General features: G+C 47.0%; 1 protein-coding gene and 1 long non-coding RNA gene across 2 annotated transcripts in view; both read right to left on the bottom strand.

Moving 5' to 3' along the window:
- Positions 1-19949, bottom strand: part of LOC123728299 (uncharacterized) — a 34794-nt gene extending 14845 nt beyond the window's left edge. The window contains exon 1 of the long non-coding RNA XR_006760214.2: positions 18298-19949. This is a non-coding gene — a long non-coding RNA (uncharacterized LOC123728299). The remainder of the gene's footprint in view (positions 1-18297) is intronic.
- Positions 19950-20530: 581 nt separating this feature from the next.
- On the bottom strand, positions 20531-23778 carry LOC123743824 (shaker-related potassium channel tsha2). Its single transcript, XM_045722495.2, has one exon. It carries the CDS (start codon positions 22646-22648, stop codon positions 21179-21181), a length of 1470 nt encoding a protein of 489 aa, XP_045578451.1. The 5' UTR covers positions 22649-23778; the 3' UTR covers positions 20531-21178.
- Positions 23779-24179: the final 401 nt, after the last annotated feature.

The following is a 24179-nucleotide window of genomic DNA, read 5'->3' on the forward strand; positions in this document are numbered from 1 at the left end:
TGTAGAAGGGTCCTGACATAGTGTAGAAGTGTCCTGACAGTGTAGAAGGGTTTGTTTTCTAAGAGCCCTCTGTTTTATTGACTGAGCTCTGAGAGATTTAGCTGCACTCACTTTGAGTTCTGGCACTCTCTTCCTCTCACTACTCTATCCTTCATTGCCTCACCTCTCTCTCTATCTTTCTCTCTCTCTCTCTCCTCCTCCTCTCTCTGTTTCTTTCTCTCTTTCTCTCTCTCTCGCTCTCTCTCTCTCTCCTCCTCTCGTTCTCTCTCTCTTTCTCTTCTAGTGTAGAAGATTTCCTAAAGTATAGAAGGGTCCTGACATAGTGTAGAAGGGTCCTGACATAGATTAGAAGGGTCCTGACATAGTGTAGAAGGGTCCTGACATAGCGTAGAAGGGTCCTGACATAGTGTAGAAGGGTCCTGACATAGTGGAGAAGGGTACTGACATAGTGGAGAAGGGTCCTGACATAGTGTAGAAGATTTCCTAATTGTAGAATGATCCTGACATAGTGTAAAAGGGTCCTGACATAGTGGAGAAGGGTCCTGACATAGTGTAGAAGATTTCCTAAAGTGTAGAAGGGTCCTGACAGGTGGACCGTGTAGAAGGGTCCTGACAGGTAGAGCCTCTAGAAGGGTCCTGACATAGTGTAGAAGGGTCATGACATAGCGTAGAAGGGTCCTGACATAGTGGAGAAGGGTCCTGACATAGTAGAGAAGGGTCCTGACATAGTGTAGAAGTGTCTTGACATAGTGTAGAAGGGTTCTGACAGTGTAAAAGGGTTCTGACAGTGTAGAAGGGTCCTGACATAGTGTAGAAGGGTCCTGACATAGTGGAAAAGGGTTATGACAGTGTAGAAGGGTCCTGACATAGTGTAGAAGGGTCCTGACATAGTGCAGAAGGGTCCTGACATAGTGTAAAATGGTCCTGACATAGTGGAGAAGGGTTCTGACAGTGTAGAAGGGTCCTGACAGTGTAGAAGGGTCCTGACATAGTGTAGAAGGGTCCTGACATAGTGCAGAAGGGTCCTGACATAGTGGAGAAGGGTCCTGACAGTGTAGACGTGTCCTGACAGTGTAGAAGGGTCCTAAGGGTCCTGACATAGTGTAGAAGGGTCCTGACATAGTGTAGAAGATTTCCTAATTGTAGAATGATCCTGACATAGTGTAAAAGGGTCCTGACATAGTGGAGAAGGGTCCTGACATAGTGTAGAAGGGTCCTGACATAGTGTAGAAGATTTCCTACATTGTAGAAGGGTCCTGACATAGTGGAGAAGGGTCCTGCCATAGTGTAGAAGATTTCCTACATTGTGGAAGGGTCCTGACATAGTGTAGAAGGGTCCTGACATAGTGTAGAAGGGTCCTGACATAGTGAGAAGGGTCCTGACATAGTGTAGAAGATTTCCTACTGTGTAGAAGGGTCCTGACATAGTGTAAAAGGGTCCTGACATAGTGTAGACGATTTCCTACAGTGTAGAAGGGTCCTGACATAGTGTAGAAGGGTCCTGACATAGTGTAAAAGGGTCCTGACATAGTGTAGAAGGGTCCTGACATAGTGTAGAAGATTTCCTACATTGTAGAAGGGTCCTGACATAGTGTAGAAGGGTCCTGACATAGTGTAGAAGGGTCCTGACATAGTGTAGAAGGGTCCTGACATAGTGTAGAAGCCTGACATAGTGTAGAAGGTCTGACATAGTGTAAAAGGGTCCTACAGTGTAGAAGGGTCCTGACATAGTGTAAAGGGTCCTGACATAGTGGAAAAGGGTTATGACAGTGTAGAAGGGTCCTGACATAGTGTAGAAGGGTCCTGACATAGTGCAGAAGGGTCCTGACATAGTGGAAAAGGGTTATGACAGTGTAGACGTGTCCTGACAGTGTAGAAGGGTTTGTTTTCTAAGAGCCCTCTGTTTTATTGACTGAGCTCTGAGAGATTTAGCTGCACTCACTTTGAGTTCTGGCACTCTCTTCCTCTCACTACTCTATCCTTCATTGCCTCACCTCTCTCTCTATCTTTCTCTCTCTCTCTCTCTCTCCTCCTCTCTCTGTTTCTTTCTCTCTTTCTCTCTCTCTCGCTCTCTCTCTCTCTCCTCCTCTCGTTCTCTCTCTCTTTCTCTTCTAGTGTAGAAGATTTCCTAAAGTATAGAAGGGTCCTGACATAGTGTAGAAGGGTCCTGACATAGATTAGAAGGGTCCTGACATAGTGTAGAAGGGTCCTGACATAGTGTAGAAGGGTCCTACAGTGTAGAAGGGTCCTGACATAGTGGTAGAAGGGTCCTGACATAGTGTAGAAGGGTCCTACATGTAGAAGGGTCCTGACATAGTGTAGAAAGGGTCCTGACATAGCGTAGAAGGGTCCTGACATAGTGGAGAAGGGTCCTGACATAGTGTAGAAGATTTCCTAATTGTAGAAGGGTCCTGACATAGTGGAGAAGGGTCCTGACATAGTGTAGAAGGGTCCTGACATAGTGTAGAAGATTTCCTACAGCGTAGAAGGGTCCTGACATAGTGGAGAAGGGTCCTGACATAGTGTAGAAGATTTCCTAATTGTAGAATGATCCTGACATAGTGTAAAAGGGTCCTGACATAGTGGAGAAGGGTCCTGACATAGTGTAGAAGGGTCCTGACATAGTGTAGAAGATTTCCTACATTGTAGAAGGGTCCTGACATAGTGGAGAAGGGTCCTGACATAGTGTAGAAGGGTCCTGACATAGTGGAGAAGGGTCCTGACATAGTGGAGAAGGGTCCTGACATACTGTAGAAGGGTCCTGACATAGTGGAGAAGGGTCCTGACATAGTTAGAAGGGTCCTGACATAGTGGAGAAGGGTCCTGACATAGTGTAGAAGGGTCCTGACATAGTGGAGAAGGGTCCTGACATAGTGTAGAAGGGTCCTGACATAGTGTAGAAGGGTCCTGACATAGTGTAGAAGGGTTCTGACAGTGTAAAAGGGTTCTGACACCATAGAAGGGTCCTGACATAGTGTAAAATGGTCCTGACATAGTGTAAAATGGTCCTGACATAGTGGAAAAGGGTTATGACAGTGTAGAAGGGTCCTGACATAGTGTAGAAGGGTCCTGACATAGTGCAGAAGGGTCCTGACATAGTGTAGAAGGGTTCTGACAGTGTAGACTGGTCCTGACATAGTGTAGAAGGGTCCTGACATAGTGCAGAAGGGTCCTGACATAGTGGAAAAGGGTTCTAACAGTGTAGACGTGTACTGACATTGTCGAAGGGATGGTTTTCTAAGAGCCCTCTGTTTTATTGACTGAGCTTTGAGAGATTTAGCTGCACTCACTGAGTTCTGGCACTCTCTTCCTCTCACTACTCTATCCTTCATTGCCTCACCTCTCTCTCTCTCTTTCTCTCTCTCTCCTCCTCTCGTTCTCTCTCACTTTCCTCCTCACTGTTTCCTCTTTCTCTTTCTCTTCTACTGTAGAAGATTTCCTACAGTGTAGAAGGGTCCTGACATAGTGTAGAAGGGTCCTGACATAGCGTAGAAGGGTCCTGACATAGTGGAGAAGGGTCCTGACATAGTAGAGAAGGCTCCTGACATAGTGTAGAAAGTTTCCTACAGCGTAGAAGGGTGCAGACATAGTGTAGAAGGGTCCTGACATAGATTAGAAGGGTCCTGACATAGTGGAGAAGGGTACTGACATAGTGGAGAAGGGTCCTGACATAGTGTAGAAGATTTCCTACATTGTAGGAAGGGTCCTGACATAGTGTAGAAAGGGTCCTGACATAGTGTAGAAGGGTCCTGACATAGTGTAGAAGATTTCCTAATTGTAGAATGATCCTGACATAGTGTAAAAGGGTCCTGACATAGTGGAGAAGGGTCCTGACATAGTGTAGAAGATTTCCTACATTGTAGAAGTGTCCTGACATAGTGTAGAAGGGTCCTGACATAGTGGAGAAGGGTCCTGACATAGTGTAGAAGATTTCCTAATTGTAGAATGATCCTGACATAGTGTAAAAGGGTCCTGACATAGTGGAGAAGGGTCCTGACATAGTGTAGAAGGGTCCTGACATAGTGTAGAAGATTTCCTACATTGTAGAAGGGTCCTGACATAGTGGAGAAGGGTCCTGACATAGTGTAGAAGATTTCCTACATTGTAGAAGGGTCCTGACATAGTGTAGAAGGGTCCTGACATAGTGTAGAAGGGTCCTGACATAGTGGAGAAGGGTCCTGACATAGTGTAGAAGATTTCCTACAGTGTAGAAGTGTCCTGACATAGTGTAAAAGGGTCCTGACATAGTGTAGAAGGGTCCTGACATAGTGTAGACGATTTCCTACAGTGTAGAAGTGTCCTGACATAGTGTAAAAGGGTCCTGACATAGTGTAGAAGGGTCCTGACATAGTGTAGAAGATTTCCTACATTGTAGAAGGGTCCTGACATAGTGTAGAAGGGTCCTGACATAGTGTAGAAGATGTCCTGACATAGTGTAGAAGGGTCCTGACATAGTGTAGAAGGGTCCTGACATAGTGTAGAAGGGTCCTGACATAGTGTAGAAGGGTCCTGACATAGTGTAGAATTGACCTGACATAGTGTAGAAGTGTCTTGACATAGTGTAGAAGGGTTCCTACAGTGTAGAAGGGTCCTGACATAGTGTAAAATGGTCCTGACATAGTGGAAAAGGGTTATGACAGTGTAGAAGGGTCCTGACATAGTGTAGAAGGGTCCTGACATAGTGTAGAAGGGTCCTGACATAGTGCAGAAGGGTCCTGACATAGTGGAAAAGGGTTATGACAGTGTAGACGTGTCCTGACAGTGTCGAAGGGATGGTTTTCTAAGAGCCCTCTGTTTTATTGACTGAGCTCTGAGAGATTTAGCTGCACTCACTGAGTTCTGGCAATCTCTTCCTCTGACTACTCTATCCTTCATTGCCTCACCTCTCTCTCCTCCTCTCTCCTCCTCTCTCTGTTTCTTTCTCTCTTTCTCTCTTTCTCTCTCTCGCTCTCTCTCTCTCTCCTCCTCTCGTTCTCTCTCTCTCTCCTCCTCTCTGTTTCCTCTCTCTCTTTCTCTTCTAGTGTAGAAGATTTCCTACATTGTAGAAGGGTCCTGACATAGTAGAGAAGGGTCCTGACATAGTGTAGAAAGGTCCTGACATAGTGTAGAAGGGTCCTGACATAGTGTAGAAGGGTCCTGACATAGTGTAGAAGGGTTCTGACATAGTGTAGAAGGGTCCTGACATAGTGTAAAAGGGTCCTGACATAGTGTAGAAGGGTCCTGACATAGTGTAGAAAGGTCCTGACATAGTGTAGAAGGGTCCTGACATAGTGGAGAAAGGTCCTGACATAGTGTAGAAGATTTCCTAATTGTAGAATGATCCTGACATAGTGTAAAAGGGTCCTGACATAGTGGAGAAGGGTCCTGACATAGTGTAGAAGATTTCCTACATTGTAGAAGGGTCCTGACATAGTGTAAAAGGGTCCTGACATAGTGGAGAAGGGTCCTGACATAGTGTAGAAGATTTCCTAATTGTAGAATGATCCTGACATAGTGTAAAAGGGTCCTGACATAGTGGAGAAGGGTCCTGACATAGTGTAGAAGATTTCCTACATTGTAGAAGGGTCCTGACATAGTGGAGAAGGGTCCTGCCATAGTGTAGAAGATTTCCTACATTGTGGAAGGGTCCTGACATAGTGTAGAAGGGTCCTGACATAGTATAAAGGGTCCTGGCATAGTGGAGAAGGGTCCTGACATAGTGTAGAAGGGTCCTGACATAGTGGAGAAGGGTCCTGACATAGTGTAGAAGATTTCCTACTGTGTAGAAGGGTCCTGACATAGTGTAAAAGGGTCCTGACATAGTGTAGAAGGGTCCTGACATAGTGTAGACGATTTCCTACAGTGTAGAAGGGTCCTGACATAGTGTAGAAGGGTCCTGACATAGTGTAGAAGGGTCCTGACATAGTGTAGAAGTGCCTTGACATAGTGTAGAAGGGTCCTGACATAGTGTAGAAGGGTCCTGACATAGTGTAGAAGATTTCCTACTGTGTAGAAGGGTCCTGACATAGTGTAGAAGGGTCCTGACATAGTGTAGAAGATATCCTACAGTGTAGAAGGGTCCTGACATAGTGTAGAAGGGTCCTGACATAGTGTAAAAGGGTCCTGACATAGTGTAGAAGGGTCCTGACATAGTGTAGAAGTGTCTTGACATAGTGGAGAAGGGTTTGTTTTCTAAGAGCCCTCTGTTTTATTGACTGAGCTTTGAGAGATTTAGCTGCACTCACTTTGAGTTCTGGCACTCTCTTCCTCTCACTCCTCTATCCTTCCTTGCCTCCCCTCTCTCTCTCTCTTTCTCTCTCTCTCCTCCTCTCTCTGTTTCCTTCTATCTCTCTCTCTCCTCCTCTCGCTCTCTCTCCCGCTCTCTCTACTCCTCTCGCTCTCTCTGTCTCTCTCGTCCTCTCTCTGTTTCCTCTCTCTCCTCCTCTCGCTCTCTCTGTCTCTCTCCTCTCTCTCTTTCTCTTCTTCTCTCTCTCTCTTTCATTCTCTCTCTCTCCCTCCACTATCTCTCTCCATCTCTCTTCTTCTCTCTCTCTGCTATGTCCTTCCTGCAGCATTAGACCTTTTGTTCATAGCCCCTCTGCTTCAATACAGCCTGTCTACCCAGCTCTCTCCATTCACACACACACACACACACACACACACACACACACACACACACACACACACACACACACACACACACACACACACACACACACACACACACACACACACACACACACACACACACATCCTCAAAGAAAACACAAACACATTCTGCACGACACTTCAGGCCATCACCATCATCACAGTCCTATATTCAGTCTGGAGAACAGAGGGAGGGGAGAGGAGGAGCAGAGGAGGGAGGACGGGGGGAACAGCTAAGCAGCCGTCACTTCCTGTTTACTGTAGCAGCTTCCTATTCCACACAGAGTGATGAGAGACTGTTGCTGTTGCTAGGCACTGTCTGCCATCAACTGGTCATCTACTGGCACTGCCAAGTAGCAACACCGCTAACCGAGACCACTGCCATGTAGCAACACCGCTAACCGCTGCCATGTAGCAACACCGCTAACCACTGCCATGTAGCAACACCGCTAACCGAGACCACTGCCATGTAGCAACACCGCTAACCGCTGCCATGTAGCAACACCGCTAACCACTGCCATGTAGCAACACCGCTAACTTAGACCACTGCCATGTAGCAACACCGCTAACCACTGCCATGTAGCAACACCGCTAACTTAGACCACTGCCATGTAGCAACACCGCTAACCGAGACCGCTGCCATGTAGCAACACCGCTAACCACTGCCATGTAGCAACACCGCTAACCACTGCCATGTAGCAACACCGCTAACTTAGACCACTGCCATGTAGCAACACCGCTAACCACTGCCATGTAGCAACACCGCTAACCGAGACCGCTGCCATGTAGCAACACCGCTAACCACTGCCATGTAGCAACACCGCTAACTTAGACCACTGCCATGTAGCAACACCGCTAACCATTGCCATCTAGCAACACTGCTAACTTAGACCACTGCCATGTAGCAACAGCGCTAACTTAGACCACTGCCATGTAGCAACACCGCTAACTTAGACCACTGCCATGTAGCAACACCGCTAACCGAGACCACTGCCATGTAGCAACACCGCTAACCACTGCCATGTAGCAACACCGCTAACCGAGAACGCTGCCATGTAGCAACACCGCTAACCACTGCCATGTAGCAACACCGCTAACTTAGACCACTGCCATGTAGCAACACCGCTAACCATTGCCATCTAGCAACACTGCTAACTTAGACCACTGCCATGTAGCAACAGCGCTAACTTAGACCACTGCCATGTAGCAACACCGCTAACTTAGACCACTGCCATGTAGCAACACCGCTAACCGAGACCACTGCCATGTAGCAACACCGCTAACCACTGCCATGTAGCAACACCGCTAACCGAGACCGCTGCCATGTAGCAACACCGCTAACCGAGACCACTGCCATGTAGCAACACCGCTAACTTAGACCACTGCCATGTAGCGACACCGCTAAGTTAGACCACTGCCATGTAGCAACACCGCTAACCATTGCCATCTAGCAACACTGCTAACTTAGACCACTGCCATGTAGCAACAGCGCTAACTTAGACCACTGCCATGTAGCAACACCGCTAACTTAGACCACTGCCATGTAGCAACACCGCTAACCGAGACCACTGCCATGTAGCAACACCGCTAACCACTGCCATGTAGCAACACCGCTAACCGAGACCGCTGCCATGTAGCAACACCGCTAACCGAGACCACTGCCATGTAGCAACACTGCTAACCGAGACCGCTGCCATGTAGCAACACCGCTAACCGAGACCACTGCCATGTAGCAACACCGCTAACTTAGACCACTGCCATGTAGCGACACCGCTAACTTAGACCACTGCCATGTAGCAACACCGCTAACCACTGCCATGTAGCAACACTGCTAACCGAGACCACTGCCATGTAGCAACACCGCTAACCACTGCCATGTAGCAACACCGCTAACCGAGACCACTGCCATGTAGCAACACCGCTAACTTAGACCACTGCCATGTAGCGACACCGCTAACCACTGCCATGTAGCAACACCGCTAACTTAGACCACTGCCATGTAGCAACACCGCTAACCACTGCCATGTAGCAACACCGCTAACTTAGACCACTGCCATGTAGCGACACCGCTAACCACTGCCATGTAGCAACACCGCTAACTTAGACCACTGCCATGTAGCAACACCGCTAACCACTGCCATGTAGCAACACCGCTAACTTAGACCACTGCCATGTAGCAACACCGCTAACCACTGCCATGTAGCAACACCGCTAACCGAGACCGCTGCCATGTAGCAACACCGCTAACTGAGACCACTGCCATCTAGCAACACCGCTAACCAAGACCGCTGCCATGTAGCAACACCGCTAACCACTGCCATGTAGCAACACCGCTAACTTAGACCACTGTCATGTAGCAACACCGCTAACCACTGCCATGTAGCAACACCGCTAACCGAGACCGCTACCATGTAGCAACACCGCTAACCACTGCCATGTAGCAACACCGCTAACCACTGCCATGTAGCGACACCGCTAACCACTGCCATGTACCAACACCGCTAACTTAGACCACTGCCATGTAGCAACACCGCTAACCACTGCCATGTAGCAACACCGCTAACTTAGACCACTGCCATGTAGCAACACCGCTAACCACTGCCATGTAGCAACACCGCTAACTTAGACCACTGCCATGTAGCAACACCACTAACCGAGACCGCTGCCATGTAGCAACACCGCTAACCGAGACCACTGCCATCTAGCAACACCGCTAACCAAGACCGCTGCCATGTAGCAACACCGCTAACCACTGCCATGTAGCAACACCGCTAACTTAGACCACTGCCATGTAGCAACACCGCTAACCACTGCCATGTAGCAACACTGCTAACCGAGACCGCTGCCATGTAGCAACACCGCTAACCACTGCCATGTAGCAACACCGCTAACTTAGACCACTGCCATGTAGCGACACCGCTAACCACTGCCATGTAGCAACACCGCTAACTTAGACCACTGCCATGTAGCAACACCGCTAACCACTGCCATGTAGCAACACCGCTAACCGAGACCGCTGCCATGTAGCAACACCGCTAATCGAGACCACTGCCATCTAGCAACACCGCTAACCAAGACCGCTGCCATGTAGCAACACCGCTAACCACTGCCATGTAGCAACACTGCTAACTTAGACCACTGCCATGTAGCAAAACCGCTAACCGAGACCACTGCCATGTAGCAACACCGCTAACCGAGACCTCTGCCATGTAGCAACACCGCTAACCGAGACCACTGCCATGTAGCAACACGGCTAACCGAGACCACTGCCTTGTAGCAACACCGCTAACCGAGACCACTGCCATGTAGCAACACCGCTAACCGAGACCACTGCCTTGTAGCAACACCGCTAACCGAGACCACTGCCATGTAGCAACACCGCTAACCGAGACCACTGCCATGTAGCAACACCGCTAACCGAGACCACTGCCAGCTAGCAACACCGCTAACCGAGACCACTGCCATGTAGCAACACCGCTAACCAAGACCACTGCCATGTAGCAACACCGCTAACCAAGACCACTGCCATGTAGCAACACCGCTAACCACTGCCATGTAGCATTCCAATTAATCCCAAAGGTGTTCGATGGGGTTGAGGTCAGGGCTCTGTGCAGGCCAGTCAAGTTCTTCCACACCGATCTCGACAAACCATTTCTTTATCGACCTCGCTTTGTGAACGGGGACATTGTCATGCTGAAACAGGAAAGGGCCTTCCCTAAACTGTTCCCATAAAGGTGGAAGCACAGAATCGTCTAGAATGTTGTTGTATGCTGTAGCGTTAAGATTTCCCTGCATTGGAACTAAGGGGCCTAGCCTGAACCATGACAAACAGCCCCAGACCATTATTCCTCCTCCACCAAACTTTACAGTTGGCACTATGCATTGGGGCAGGTAGCGTTCTCCTGGCATCCGCCAAACCCAGATTTGTCCGTCGGACTGCCAGATGGTGAAGCGTGATTCATCACTGCAGAGAACGTGTTTCCACTGCTCCAGAGTCCAATGGCTGCGAGCTTTACACCTCTCCAGCCGAAGCTTGGCATTGAGCGTGGTGATCTTAGGCTTGTGTGCGGCTGCTCGGCCGTGGAAACCCATTTCATGAAGCTCAAGAACGAAAAGTTATTGTGCTGATGATGCTTCCAGAGGCAGAACTCGGTAGTGAGTGTTGCAACCGAGGAAAGACAATTTTTACACGCTTCAGCACTCTGCGGTCCCCTTCTGTGAGCTTGTGTGGCCTACCACTTCACGGCTGAGCCGTTGTTGCTCCTAGACGTTTCCACTTCACAATAACAGCCCTTACAGTTGACCGGGGCAGCTATAGCAGGGCAGAAATTTGATGAACTGACTTGTTGGAAAGGTGGCATCCTATGACGGTGCCACGTTGAAAGCCACTGAGCTCTTCAGTACGGGCCATTCTACTGACCATGTTTGTCTATGGAGATTGCATGGCTGTGTGCTCGATTGTTATACACCTGTCAGCAACGAGTGTGGCTGAAATAGCTGAATCCACTAATTTGAATGGGGTGTCCACGTACTTTTGTATACATAGTGTATACGGAAGCACTCCACATTGTTACAGAATGTGAGAGGCGCACGGCACTGCGGTACGGAGATTTGACCTCTGCATGACCTCCGGAGGCTCTGCAATTGCGTCACATCCTCCATACGAAGCCTATGACCACATTTTCGGATCAAATCGTAAATTGTCTTTCAGGCTTTCTGTAAAGCCAGCATAACAGTCAGTAAGACTGACTGTTGCCTCAGTGTGCCTCAGAGAGCCTGTCTATCTCTGTGCAGCAGCTGGACAGTACCACAATACACAGCAGCCATAAATGGATTGGGTTTTATTTCATGTTATTGTAACCCGGTCTCCATGGCAACCACAACTCACACATAACTCAACTGCCATGCTGGTGTGAGGGGAGAGGAGGGGCTGAGGAAAGGGGAGTGGGTGGTGAGGGGAGAGGAGGGGCTGAGGAAAGGGGAGTGGGTGGTGAGGGGAGAGGAGGGGCTGAGGAAAGGGGAGGGGGTGGTGAGGGGAGAGGAGGGGCTGAGTGGGTGGTGAGGGGAGAGGAGGGGCTGAGGAAAGGGGAGGGGGTGGTGAGAGGAGAGGAGGGGCTGAGTGGGTGGTGAGGGGAGAGGAGGGGCTGAGTGGGTGGTGAGGGGAGAGGAGGGGCTGAGGAAAGGGGAGGGGGTGGTGAGAGGAGAGGAGGGGCTGAGGAAAGGGGAGGGGGTGGTGAGAGGAGAGGAGGGGCTGAGTGGGTGGTGAGAGGAGAGGAGGGGCTGAGGAAAGGGGGGTGGGTGGTGAGGGGAGAGGAGGAGCTGAGGAAAGGGGGGTGGGTGGTGAGGGGAGAGGAGGGGCTGAGGAAAGGGGAGGGGGTGGTGAGGGGAGAGGAGGGGCTGAGGAAAGGGGAGGGGGTGGTGAGAGGAGAGGAGGGGAGGGGGTGGTGAGGGGAGAGGAGGGGCTGAGGATAGGAGAGGCAGTGGGTGAGGCAGGAGGGTGAGGGTCTCATGCTGGTAATTAATCAGGCTGTGACATAAGACTCTGGATTAAGGAGGAATCAATGCATCCAGATCTCTAAATAACCTGACCTTTGGACAGAATGTAGCCTGTTACACAGCCTAGATGGTGTTATAACATACCGTGGGGTAAGGTTATAACACACTGTAGGGTAGGGTTATAACACACTGTGGGGTAGGGTTATAACACACTCTAGGTTATAACACACTGTAGGGTAGGGTTATAACACACTCTAGGTTATAACACACTGTGGGGAAGGGTTATAACACACTGTAAGGTAGGGTTATAACACACTGTAGGGTAGGGTTATAACACACTGTGGGAAAGGGTTATAACACACTGTAGGGTAGGGTTATAACACACTCTAGGTTATAACACACTGTGGGGAAGGGTTATAACACACTGTAAGGTAGGGTTATAACACACTGTAGGGTAGGGTTATAACACACTGTGGGAAAGGGTTATAACACACTGTGGGAAAGGGTTATAACACACTGTGGGGTAGTGTTATAACACACTGTAGGGTAGGGTTATAACACACTGTGGGGTAGGGTTATAACACACTGTGTGATAGGGTTATAACACATTGTGGGGTCGTTTTATAACGGTAGGGTAGGGTTATAACACAAGGTAAGGTAGGGTTATAACACACTGTGGTGTAGGGTTATAACACACTGCAGGGTAGGGTATTAAGACGTTGAGGGGTAGGTTTATAACACACTGCATGGTAGGGTTATAACACACTGTGGGGTAGGGTTATAATACACTGTGGGGTAGGGTTATAAAACACTGTGGGGTAGGGTTATAATACACTGTGGGGTAGGGTTATAACACACTATGGGGTAGGGTTATAACACACTGTGGGGTAGGGTTATAAAACACTGTGGGGTAGAGTTATAACACGCTGTAGGGTATGGTTATAACACGCTGTAGGGTAAGGTTATAATACACTGTTGGGTAGGGTTATAACTGTAGGGTAGGGTTATAACATGCTGTGGGATAGAGTTATAACACACTGTGGTGTAGGGTTATAACACACTGTGGGGTAGGGTTATAACACACTGTAGGGTAGGGTTATAACAGACTGTGGGGTAAGGTTATAATACACTGTTGGGTAGGGTTATAACTGTAGGGTAGGGTTATAACATGCTGTGGGATAGAGTTATAACACACTGTAGGGTAGGGTTATAACAGACTGTGGGGTAAGGTTATAACACACTGTGGTATAGGGTTATAACGGTACGGTAGGGTTATAACACACCGTAGGGTAGATTTAGATGGAAATACTGCCTGTCTGTGGGGGAAGGGCTGTGGGGGTGGACTGTAGTGGGACCTGGCACTGCCAACCACCTGTCTGTGGGGGAAGGGCTGTGGTGGTGGACTATAGTGGGACCTGGCACTGCCAACTACCTGTCTGTGGGGGAAGGGCTGTGTGGGTGGACTATAGTGGGACCTGGCACTGCCAACTACCTGTCTGTGGGGGAAGGGCTGTGTGGGTGGACTATACTGGGACCTGGCACTGCCAGCTACCTGGCTCTCAAAGCCAATGCAAGTCACACATGATCTCAGGTCTCATGGTTAAAACATACTGTACGTCTACCGAACGCCAGCTATCAGAATCAACATGTTAAAGTCTGTCTGTTGTCTGTCGTTGTGAGAAATGAGAAGGTTCGCTCCGTACAACAGTGGTAGAGAGGAGGAAGGGGTCTGATGCCCGCAACGATCAGCAACGTCGTTAAAAGGTTTTCAGAACAATTCTAATAAATGTTGACCAACGGAATGAAGATCCTCCAATCGCCATCAGGTATTGACAGGGTTTATAGCAGATAAAACATTTTACTGGAACGGACAAATAACACCTGGACTTCTGGGATTTTGGTGGGAATTTCAGGTGTTCAATTTCTCGTCAACAATGCACTTATTTTTCTTGTTCGTATATAAATAATTTCTTTATTGTATCAGGTATTTTTTTTTAGATGTTGTGTTAAAATAAAGAAAACTATATGTGCCTAATTCGCATAAAACACAACGTGTGTATTTGCATATATGAATATATTACCATAAAGGGGAGGAGCAGGTCTTCGACCAGCCAACCACCTGCTCTGTCTAGACTTCCTAATTAAATACTGTTGTCGTCGACATTCCGTTGCGTAATTCAACCAGTGGTGTCAATAGCAGGATTACCCTCAGATGAATAAATCTAATTTATAAATATTTCAAAATGTATTAAATTATTACTTTATTTAATTGCACCAAACAAAAACAACAAAAAAAAAATTAACACCAATCAGAATAAGGCCTTTAAAAAATGGTCAAGAGGGGCGCGTTAAATCCTGGACGAATCTTTTAACGTTCTGATCGATGCAATGGAAAGACAAGGTGTTACGTTGAGCCCATTCTCCTGTAGCGTTTTAACGGGAGGGAAAACGACAGGAAGAAGCAAGAGAATGATAGAGTCGCAGGAGTAAAATGAAAGCAATCAAATCCAGGGAGATTTAACTGTCATATCCAGGGAGATTTAACTGTCATATCCAGGGAGATTTAACTGTCATATCCTGGGAGATTTAACTGTCATATCCAGGGAGATTTAACTGTCATATCCTGGGAGATTTAACTGTCATATCCTGGGAGATTTAACTGTCATATCCAGGGAGATTTAACTGTCATATCCAGGGAGATTTAACTGTCATATCCAGGGAGATTTAACTGTCATATCCTGGGAGATTTAACTGTCATATCCTGGGAGATTTAACTGTCATATCCAGGGAGATTTAACTGTCAATCCAGGGAGATTTAACTGTCATATCCAGGGAGATTTAACTGTCATATCCAGGGAGATTTAACTGTCAATCCAGGGAGATTTAACTGTCATATCCAGGGAGATTTAACTGTCATATCCAGGGAGATTTAACTGTCATATCCAGGGAGATTTAACTGTCATATCCAGGGAGATTTAACTGTCAATCCAGGGAGATTTAACTGTCATATCCAGGGAGATTTAACTGTCATATCCAGGGAGATTTAACTGTCAATCCAGGGAGATTTAAGTGTCGAGTGGATCCCCCCCCCCCCCCAACAGGAAATAGAGGACTGAAAAAGACAGATTCTCAGGTGGGCGGGGCATGTTGCTACAGTTACTGAGACAGCTGCCTTATCACTACTGACAGACAGAAAGACACACACACACACACAATACACACACTACACACACACACACGAAACACACAAAACACACACTACACACACACACACGAAACACACAAAACACACACTACACACACACACACACACACTACAGACAGTAACAATAGCATAACCCTGCCCTGTTACCAGCAGCACAGTCACCTGCTGGGATCTCTACAGATATACATGCAGTATGTATAACGTCCCCACTGTACCCAGACAGACCACTATATCTGTAGGGAACCCAGAGTAACTCCACCACTGTACCCAGACAGACCACTATATCTGTAGGGAACCCAGAGTAACTCCACCACTGTACCCAGACAGACCACTATATCTGTAGGGAACCCAGAGTAACTCCACCACTGTACCCAGACAGACCACTATATCTGTAGGGAACCCAGAGTAACTCCACCACTGTACCCAGACAGACCACTATATCTGTAGGGAACCCAGAGTAACTCCACCACTGTACCCAGACAGACCACTATATCTGTAGGGAACCCAGAGTAACTCCACCACTGTACCCAGACAGACCACTATATCTGTAGGGAACCCAGAGTAACTCCACCACTGTACCCAGACAGACCACTATATCTGTAGGGAACCCAGAGTAACTCCACCACTGTACCCAGACAGACCACTATATCTGTAGGGAACCCAGAGTAACTCCACCACTGTACCCAGACAGACCACTATATCTGTAGGGAACCCAGAGTAACTCCACCACTGTACCCAGACAGACCACTATATCTGTAGGGAACCCAGAGTAACTCCACCACTGTACCCAGACAGACCACTATATCTGTAGGGAACCCAGAGTAACTCCACCACTGTACCCAGACAGACCACTATATCTGTAGGGAACCCAGAGTAACTCCACCACTGTACCCAGACAGACCACTATATCTGTAGGGAACCCAGAGTAACTCCACCACTGTACCCAGACAGACCACTATATCTGTAGGGAACCCAGAGTAACTCCACCACTGTACCCAGACAGACCACTATATCTGTAGGGAACCCAGAGTAACTCCACCACTGTACCCAGACAGACCACTATATCTGTAGGGAACCCAGAGTAACTCCACCACTGTACCCAGACAGACCACTATATCTGTAGGGAACCCAGAGTAACTCCACCACTGTACCCGGACAGACCACTATAACATCCTATTCTATGTTGAACTGATCAGGGCCCTATCAGAAGACCAGCAGACAGCCGTTGTACAGGCGGACAGCGACACCTAGCAGACGAACATGGTACTGCCTCCTGAGCCTGAGCCACCAGTACACGGTCTTGATAGGATTTGTTGTTAAACGTAAACGACCGACTGAGGTCTACAATGGTGCTGCTGCCTGAGATATCTGTCTGTCTGGACGATCTAGGAGACAGGCTGTTTCTAGAAAAGGGGGAGAGAGAGTGTTTTGATGATGCTGGGACGTAGAACAGGGAACTACAGGATACAGGGACCGTAGGTTTATATCTAGCTACTGTTCTGTATAGTTTATATCTAGCTACTGTTCTGTATAGTTTATATCTGGCTACTGTTCTGTATAGTTTATATCTGGCTACTGTTCTGTATAGTTTATATCTAGCTACTGGTCTGTATAGTTTATATCTAGCTACTGTTCTGTATAGTTTATATCTAGCTACTGTTCTGTATAGTTTATATCTGGCTACTGTTCTGTATAGTTTATATCTAGCTACTGTTCTGTATAGTTTATATCTAGCTACTGTTCTGTATAGTTTATATCTGGCTACTGTTCTGTATAGTTTATATCTAGCTACTGTTCTGTATAGTTTATATCTAGCTACTGTTCTGTATAGGACCGTAGGTTTATATCTGGCTACTGTTCTGTATAGTTTATATCTGGCTACTGTTCTGTATAGGACCGTAGGTTTATATCTGGCTACTGTTCTGTATAGGACTGTAGGTTTATATCTGGCTACTGTTCTGTATAGTTTATATCTGGCTACTGTTCTGTATAGGACCGTAGGTTTATATCTGGCTACTGTTCTGTATAGTTTATATCTGGCTACTGTTCTGTATAGTTTATATCTAGCTACTGTTCTGTATAGTTTATATCTGGCTACTGTTCTGTATAGTTTATATCTGGCTACTGTTCTGTATAGTTTATATCTAGCTACTGTTCTGTATAGTTTATATCTAGCTACTGTTCTGTATAGTTTATATCTGGCTACTGTTCTGTATAGTTTATATCTAGCTACTGTTCTGTATAGTTTATATCTAGCTACTGTTCTGTAGAGTTTATATCTAGCTACTGTTCTGTATAGTTTATATCTAGCTACTGTTCTGTATAGTTTATATCTAGCTACTGTTCTGTATAGTTTATATCTGGCTACTGTTCTGTATAGTTTATATCTGGCTACTGTTCTGTATAGTTTATATCTGGCTACTGTTCTGTATAGTTTATATCTGGCTACTGTTCTGTATAGTTTATATCTGGCTACTGTTCTGTATAGTTTATATCTAGCTACTGTTCTGTATAGTTTATATCTAGCTACTGTTCTGTATAGTTTATATCTAGCTACTGTTCTGTATAGGACTGTAGGTTTATATCTGGCTACTGTTCTGTATAGTTTATATCTGGCTTCTGTTCTGTATAGTTTATATCTGGCTACTGTTCTGTATAGGACCATAGGTTATATCTGGCTACTGTTCTGTATAGTCTATATCTGGCTACTGTTCTGTATAGTTTATATCTGGCTACTGTTCTGTATAGTTTATATCTGGCTACTGTTCTGTATAGTTTATATCTGGCTACTGTTCTGTATAGTTTATATCTAGCTACTGTTCTGTATAGTTTATATCTAGCTACTGTTCTGTATAGTTTATATCTGGCTACTGTTCTGTATAGTTTATATCTGGCTACTGTTCTGTATAGGACCGTAGGTCTATGAGGCTGTAGGTTTATTGTGACAATGTTCTACCACCACAACTCACCTCCATGTGACTTTCCTGCAGCTGTCGTCTTCCCACGTCACAACTCCAGGAGGCGCTGTAGTCCAGGCATCTGCAGCAGTAGGCCGTCCTGTTGCATTGGCCAAGGGGTCTGCTGATTCCCAATCTGATTGGCTTCTGCATCTGTCATCTGCAGCATTGTCCCGCCCTCTCCTCTGGTAATCCAACCAACGGGGCTGAGTCAGTCATCCTGGTAACGTCTGTCAGAATCTATTCCAAAGGTTCTTAGATTCCACCTCTTTTAGCTGAGATGCAACACAACATGGCTGGTAGAAAGGGGATTGGAGGGGGATTGAGGGGGATGGAGGGGGTTGGAGGGGATTGGAGGGGGATGGAGGGGGTTGGAGGGGATTGGAGGGGATGGAGGGGGTTGGAGGGGATGGAGGGCGATGGAGGGGGATGGAGGGGGTTTGGAGGGGGATGGAGGGGGTCGGAGGCGGGTTGGGGGGATTGGAGGGGGTCGGAGGGGGATGGAGGGGGTTTGTAGGGGATGGAGGGGGTTGGAGGGGGTTGGAGGGGGATGGAGGGGGTTGGAGGGGGATGGAGGGGGTTGGAGGGGGATGGAGGGGATTGGAGGGGGTTGGAGGGGATTGGAGGGGGATGGAGGGGATTGGAGGGGGATGGAGGGGATTGGAGGGGGTTTGGAGGGCAACGGAGGGGGATTGGAGGGGGATCGGCAGGGTTCAGGTAGTAGTCCACTGTAGCAAAGTGATATGGTGATGTCATATGGCATCAGAAGACAAGGTGACCTGAAATGGAGTCGGCCTGGAACGCTAGGTGACTTGTATAATGACGCTGTTGATATAAGTGGCCAATAAGCTGTTTATCTTTCTGCCTCGGATTCAGGGGAGTTTTTTTTAATCAGAGACAATATATGTTTCTATTGATTCTGATATCAATACATTTCTACCTGCAGTATTAGGTCTCTGTCTGTCTCTCATTTCTCTGCCTGTCTAGACTACACCATATATAACCATTCATCCCAGTACGTGAAAATAGCTGCCCAAATCATTTTCCTTATGATTTAAATTATATTTCTACATAACTCAAAGTCAGTGCTGTGCAGCAGCATGAATCGGGTACAATGAAAACACCTGTCAAATCAGGTCGTCAGTCAATCCTTCCGTCCTCTAGTTCTATTTAACATCAGACAATAACATCTCTCTCTCTCCCCCCCCTCAGAAGAGAACAGTCTGGAAGGTTGCTATAGAAACTAACCAGCTTCCACAACCTCGTCTGCAGTTCCCTAAACTTCTCCACTAAGCGTCGCTGTGGGTCCGGATGTACTCTGCACCTGACCGTCTGTCTGAACACACTACCAGGTGCTCTTCTCATTTCCGCCCCACCGGTTAAGTTGTTAAACGCATTCATTCATGCATCTGTAATATCTCCAGAAGAACAATCATCCGAGAGACTCGATATTATTGAATGGTTGTTTATTTTTCTAGCGCGTTATTCGCTAATAGATCTAACTAATTATGTCGTTTTGGTGAGATTGTATAATAAAAAAATAAAAAACGAAATGTTGTAAACAATGTCAATAGCATCCATTTGATTCATTCGATTCTGATTCAATGCTGTTCGTTATTGATCCGTACCTATATATATATATATATAGCACAGCCCAATTACATTACCGCACAGCCCAATTACCCTCTAAAATGACCGCACGGCACTATTCAAAATGGATATATATATATACATCCATTTTGAATAGTGCCGTGCGGTCATTTTAGAGGGTAATTGGGCTGTGCGGTAATGTAATTGGGCTGTGCTATATATATATATAGGTACGGATCAATAACGAACAGCATATATATATATATATACATCCATTTTCAATAACGAACAGCATATATATATATACATCCATTTTGAATAGTGCCGTGCGGTCATTTTAGAGGGTAATTGGGCTGTGCGGTAATGTCTAGACTCAATGGCTTGTCAAGGTGTGATTCTCTAGCGACAGATACTTCATTGGAGTGGACGTGTTGCTCCTAGAGGGACCCACACCAGTTAGACTACCGCGGTACCACTATCAAAGACAACGGCATCTCTGCACGGATGGACAGACCTCTGTTAGACCTGTTCCTCATCATAGTCGACAGTGAGGATAGAAGGTCTGCTGCCGGGCAGCGCTGCCCCGGTAAACCCTCTCTAACGGGTCTTAATGGAAAACGCTTTACGTGGATATGGTGTAAATAAATAAAGGGGGTTGTGGGTAAAGTCACTGGGTGACCTTGGGGCGTTTTTATTAAGTAATTACAATACACCGTAGGTAAAAGAGTCATTCAAGTCATTTTAGAGAAATTGGTCCTATCGTATTATATACCTCTTCAACACCAAACAGGCAAATCAATATGTAAACTTTTAGAAAACGGAAGACAAAAAAAATAAAAAAAACCCCGACACGCAATTAGTCTGAATAAATGAGACATTACTAAGAGAACATTAATAAAGTGCTACAATGGGAGATGGGGATTGGTTGATCATGGGTGTTGTTTATAAGGCTAAATATAACCTAATAATTCTGTTTACAACCTACAGCGAAGAAGAGCTGTGCGTATAATGGAAGACTGTTTTCAGGTGAGATCACTAGTCACGTTTTTTTTTTTTTTTTTTGATTCATCTAGCGTTATGATAATCTATTATTTAAAAACAATCATTCCTTCAGCATTATTATTAACAATAGACGCCCCGAAATAAGACCGATCCAAACCTTACTCTAGCCAGAGCGCAGAATTAGGGGATGTATGCAACTCACAGAAAGAAACGCATGGTTTCTCTGAATATCTTCCAAGGCTTTTGCCTGTTTTTGTTCTTCCATTGCTGGGTATTTTTTTTCTGTTTTGCTCTCTACAAATCATACATTAGTGAGTTTCCCCGTGTAAGCTTTGTGTGGGCTGCAGGGCGCTTTGTGTGGGCTGCAGTTGGTATATTTAATAGAGTCAGCGTCCTCCGTGGCTATGAAATCCGATTTGGAAAGAGATGGTTGGCTGTCACTGTTTTTTAATTCACCGAGAGACGGTTGCCGTTGCTGGCCACACGTCACATGGGTATATTGGAACTGTTCTTCGTGCTCGGTCTCCCGGTGATAGAAGTAGTTAAAGTTGGACACGATGACGGGGACCGGTAACGCGATGGTGAGCACACCGGCTATGGCGCACAGAGAGCCCACGATCTTGCCTCCTATGGTCACCGGGCACATGTCCCCGTAGCCCACTGTAGTCATGGAGACCACAGCCCACCAAAACGCGTCGGGGATCGAACTAAAACCGGAGTCTGGATCGTCGGTTTCGGCGAAATAGACAGCGCTGGAGAAGAGGATGACTCCGATGAAGAGGAAGAAAATGAGCAGACCCAATTCTCTCATACTTGCTTTGAGTGTTTGTCCTAATATCTGAAGCCCCTTGGAGTGTCTGGACAACTTGAAGATCCTAAACACCCGGACCAGTCGGATGACCCTGAGGATGGCCAGAGACATGGCTTGCTGTCCGTTTCCTTGGTGTTCCGCCAACTCCAACCCCAGGGTGATAAAATAGGGCATAATGGCCACAATATCGATGGTGTTCATCATGTTTTTGAAAAAAGCAGGCTTGGAAGGGCAAGCTAGGAATCTGACGAACAGCTCGAAGGAGAACCAGATAATACACAGTGTCTCCACTATAAAGAAAGGATCTGTGAATGGATTGGGTTTCTTAGCGTTGTTAGTTCCATTCAAAGACAGCTCAGTGTCCCAATTTTTCTCTTTTTCATCCCTAAACTCAGGCAGCGTTTCCAAACAGAAGATAACAATAGAAATTAAAATCACCAGAACAGATACGATAGCAATCCCTCTGGCTGGTCCCGAACTCTCCGGGTATTCAAACAGTAGCCAGACCTGTCGTTGAAACTCATTTTCCGGTAACGGTCTCTCTTCTTCTTTTATAAATCCCTCATCCTCCTTAAAATTCTCAATCACATCTTCTCCCAATTGGTAAAATTTGATCTCCTCCATAAATATATCCAAAGGGACGTTGACTGGTCTCCTGAGGCGACCGCCGGACTGGTAATAGTAGAGGATAGCGTCGAAACTGGGTCTGTTCCTGTCGAAGAAGTACTCGTTCCTCAGAGGGTCGAAGAAGCGCATTCTCTTCCTCGGATCCCCTAGTAAAGTGGTGGGGAACTGAGCGAGTGTTTTCAGCTGGGTTTCAAAGAGCAATCCGGAGATGTTGATGACAACGCGCTCGCAGCATTCCTGATCCGTCCGCTGGTCCGCCGGTTCGAACACATCTTGGGACAGGGCTGTTAGTGCCACAGTCTCATCGTGGTTCTCTCTGGGTACTACTGTCATGTTTTTCCCCAAAGGGCAACAGCTTCTCTCTCCAAAAGACCCCGCTCAGTGTCCGTGTCGTACTTTCCCCCCCCCCCCACCACCACAATTCTCCCCCTCTACTCGTGCGTTTTTTTTTAGTCCTTCCGTGCTATTTTGTGACAAACAAGACCAAGCAGTCACTTGTGGAATGATGGAAAGGGCTGCGCTCTCTCTCTCGCTCTCTCTCTGTGTCTCCTCTCTGTGTCTCCTCTCTCCGCGTCTCCTCTCTGTGTCTCCTCTCTCCGCGTCTCCTCTCTGTGTCTCCTCTCTCTGTGTCTCCTCTCTGTGTCTCCTCTCTGTGTCTCCTCTCTGTGTCTCCTCTCTCACCGTGTCTCGTCTCAGCCTGTTTTCTACTGGTGGTTCTATTCCTTCTCTCACGTCTGCGGACGGGTTGTTTTTGTTTGCGTTTTCCTCCCTGTGAACAACGGCTTCTCCCATCCCCTTCCCGTTCACGCTGCTAGTCTGGACTATTGACTGTTACATTCACGCTTCTAGTCTGGTCTATTGACTGTCCCGTTCACGCTGCTAGTCTGGACTATTGACTGTTACATTCACGCTTCTAGTCTGGTCTATTGACTGTTACATTCACGCTGCTAGTCTGGACTATTGACTGTTACGTTCACGCTGCTAGTCTGGTCTATTGACTGTCCCGTTCACGCTTCTAGTCTGGTCTATTGACTGTTAACATTCACGCTGCTAGTCTGGTCTATTGACTGTTACGTTCACGCTGCTAGTCTGGTCTATTGACTGTCCCGTTCACGCTGCTAGTCTGGTCTATTGACTGTCACATTCACGCTGCTAGTCTGGACTATTGACTGTTACATTCACGCTGCTAGTCTGGACTATTGACTGTTACATTCACGCTGCTAGTCGGGTCTATTGACTGTTACATTCACGCTGCTAGTCTGGTCTATTGACTGTCCCGTTCACGCTGCTAGTCTGGTCTATTGACTGTCACATTCACGCTGCTAGTCTGGACTATTGACTGTTACATTCACGCTGCTAGTCGGGTCTATTGACTGTTACATTCACGCTGCTAGTCGGGTCTATTGACTGTTACATTCACAGAATTTAAAATAGCAGAGCCCTCCTCCCCACGCTGACGTGTAGACGCTCTCTCACTGAAGAGAGAAAACACACATACATGCTTGTTCTCTGGATGTGACTCGACTCGATATATTAGAGCACATCTATTGACTGGAAACATAAAATATGCAATTTTGATATTTACATTTTTCTACATTTATATTTTTTTTACATTTACATCTTATCCAGAAAGACTTACAGTTGGTGCATTGATCTTAAGATAGCTAAGGGGTCACAGGCAGGGGGTCTAGGGGGTCACAGGCAGGGGGTATAGGGGGTCACAGGCAGGGGGTATAGGGGGTATAGGGGGTCACAGGCAGGGGGTCTAGGGGGTCACAGGCAGGGGGTCTAGGGGGTATAGGGGGTCACAGGCAGGGGGTCTAGGGGGTATAGGGGGTCACAGGCAGGGGGTCTAGGGGGTCAC

This window comes from Salmo salar, chromosome 07 (genome assembly GCF_965601325.2).
Source record: "Salmo salar chromosome 07, fSalSal1, whole genome shotgun sequence".
NCBI classification, from domain to species: domain Eukaryota; kingdom Metazoa; phylum Chordata; class Actinopteri; order Salmoniformes; family Salmonidae; genus Salmo; species Salmo salar.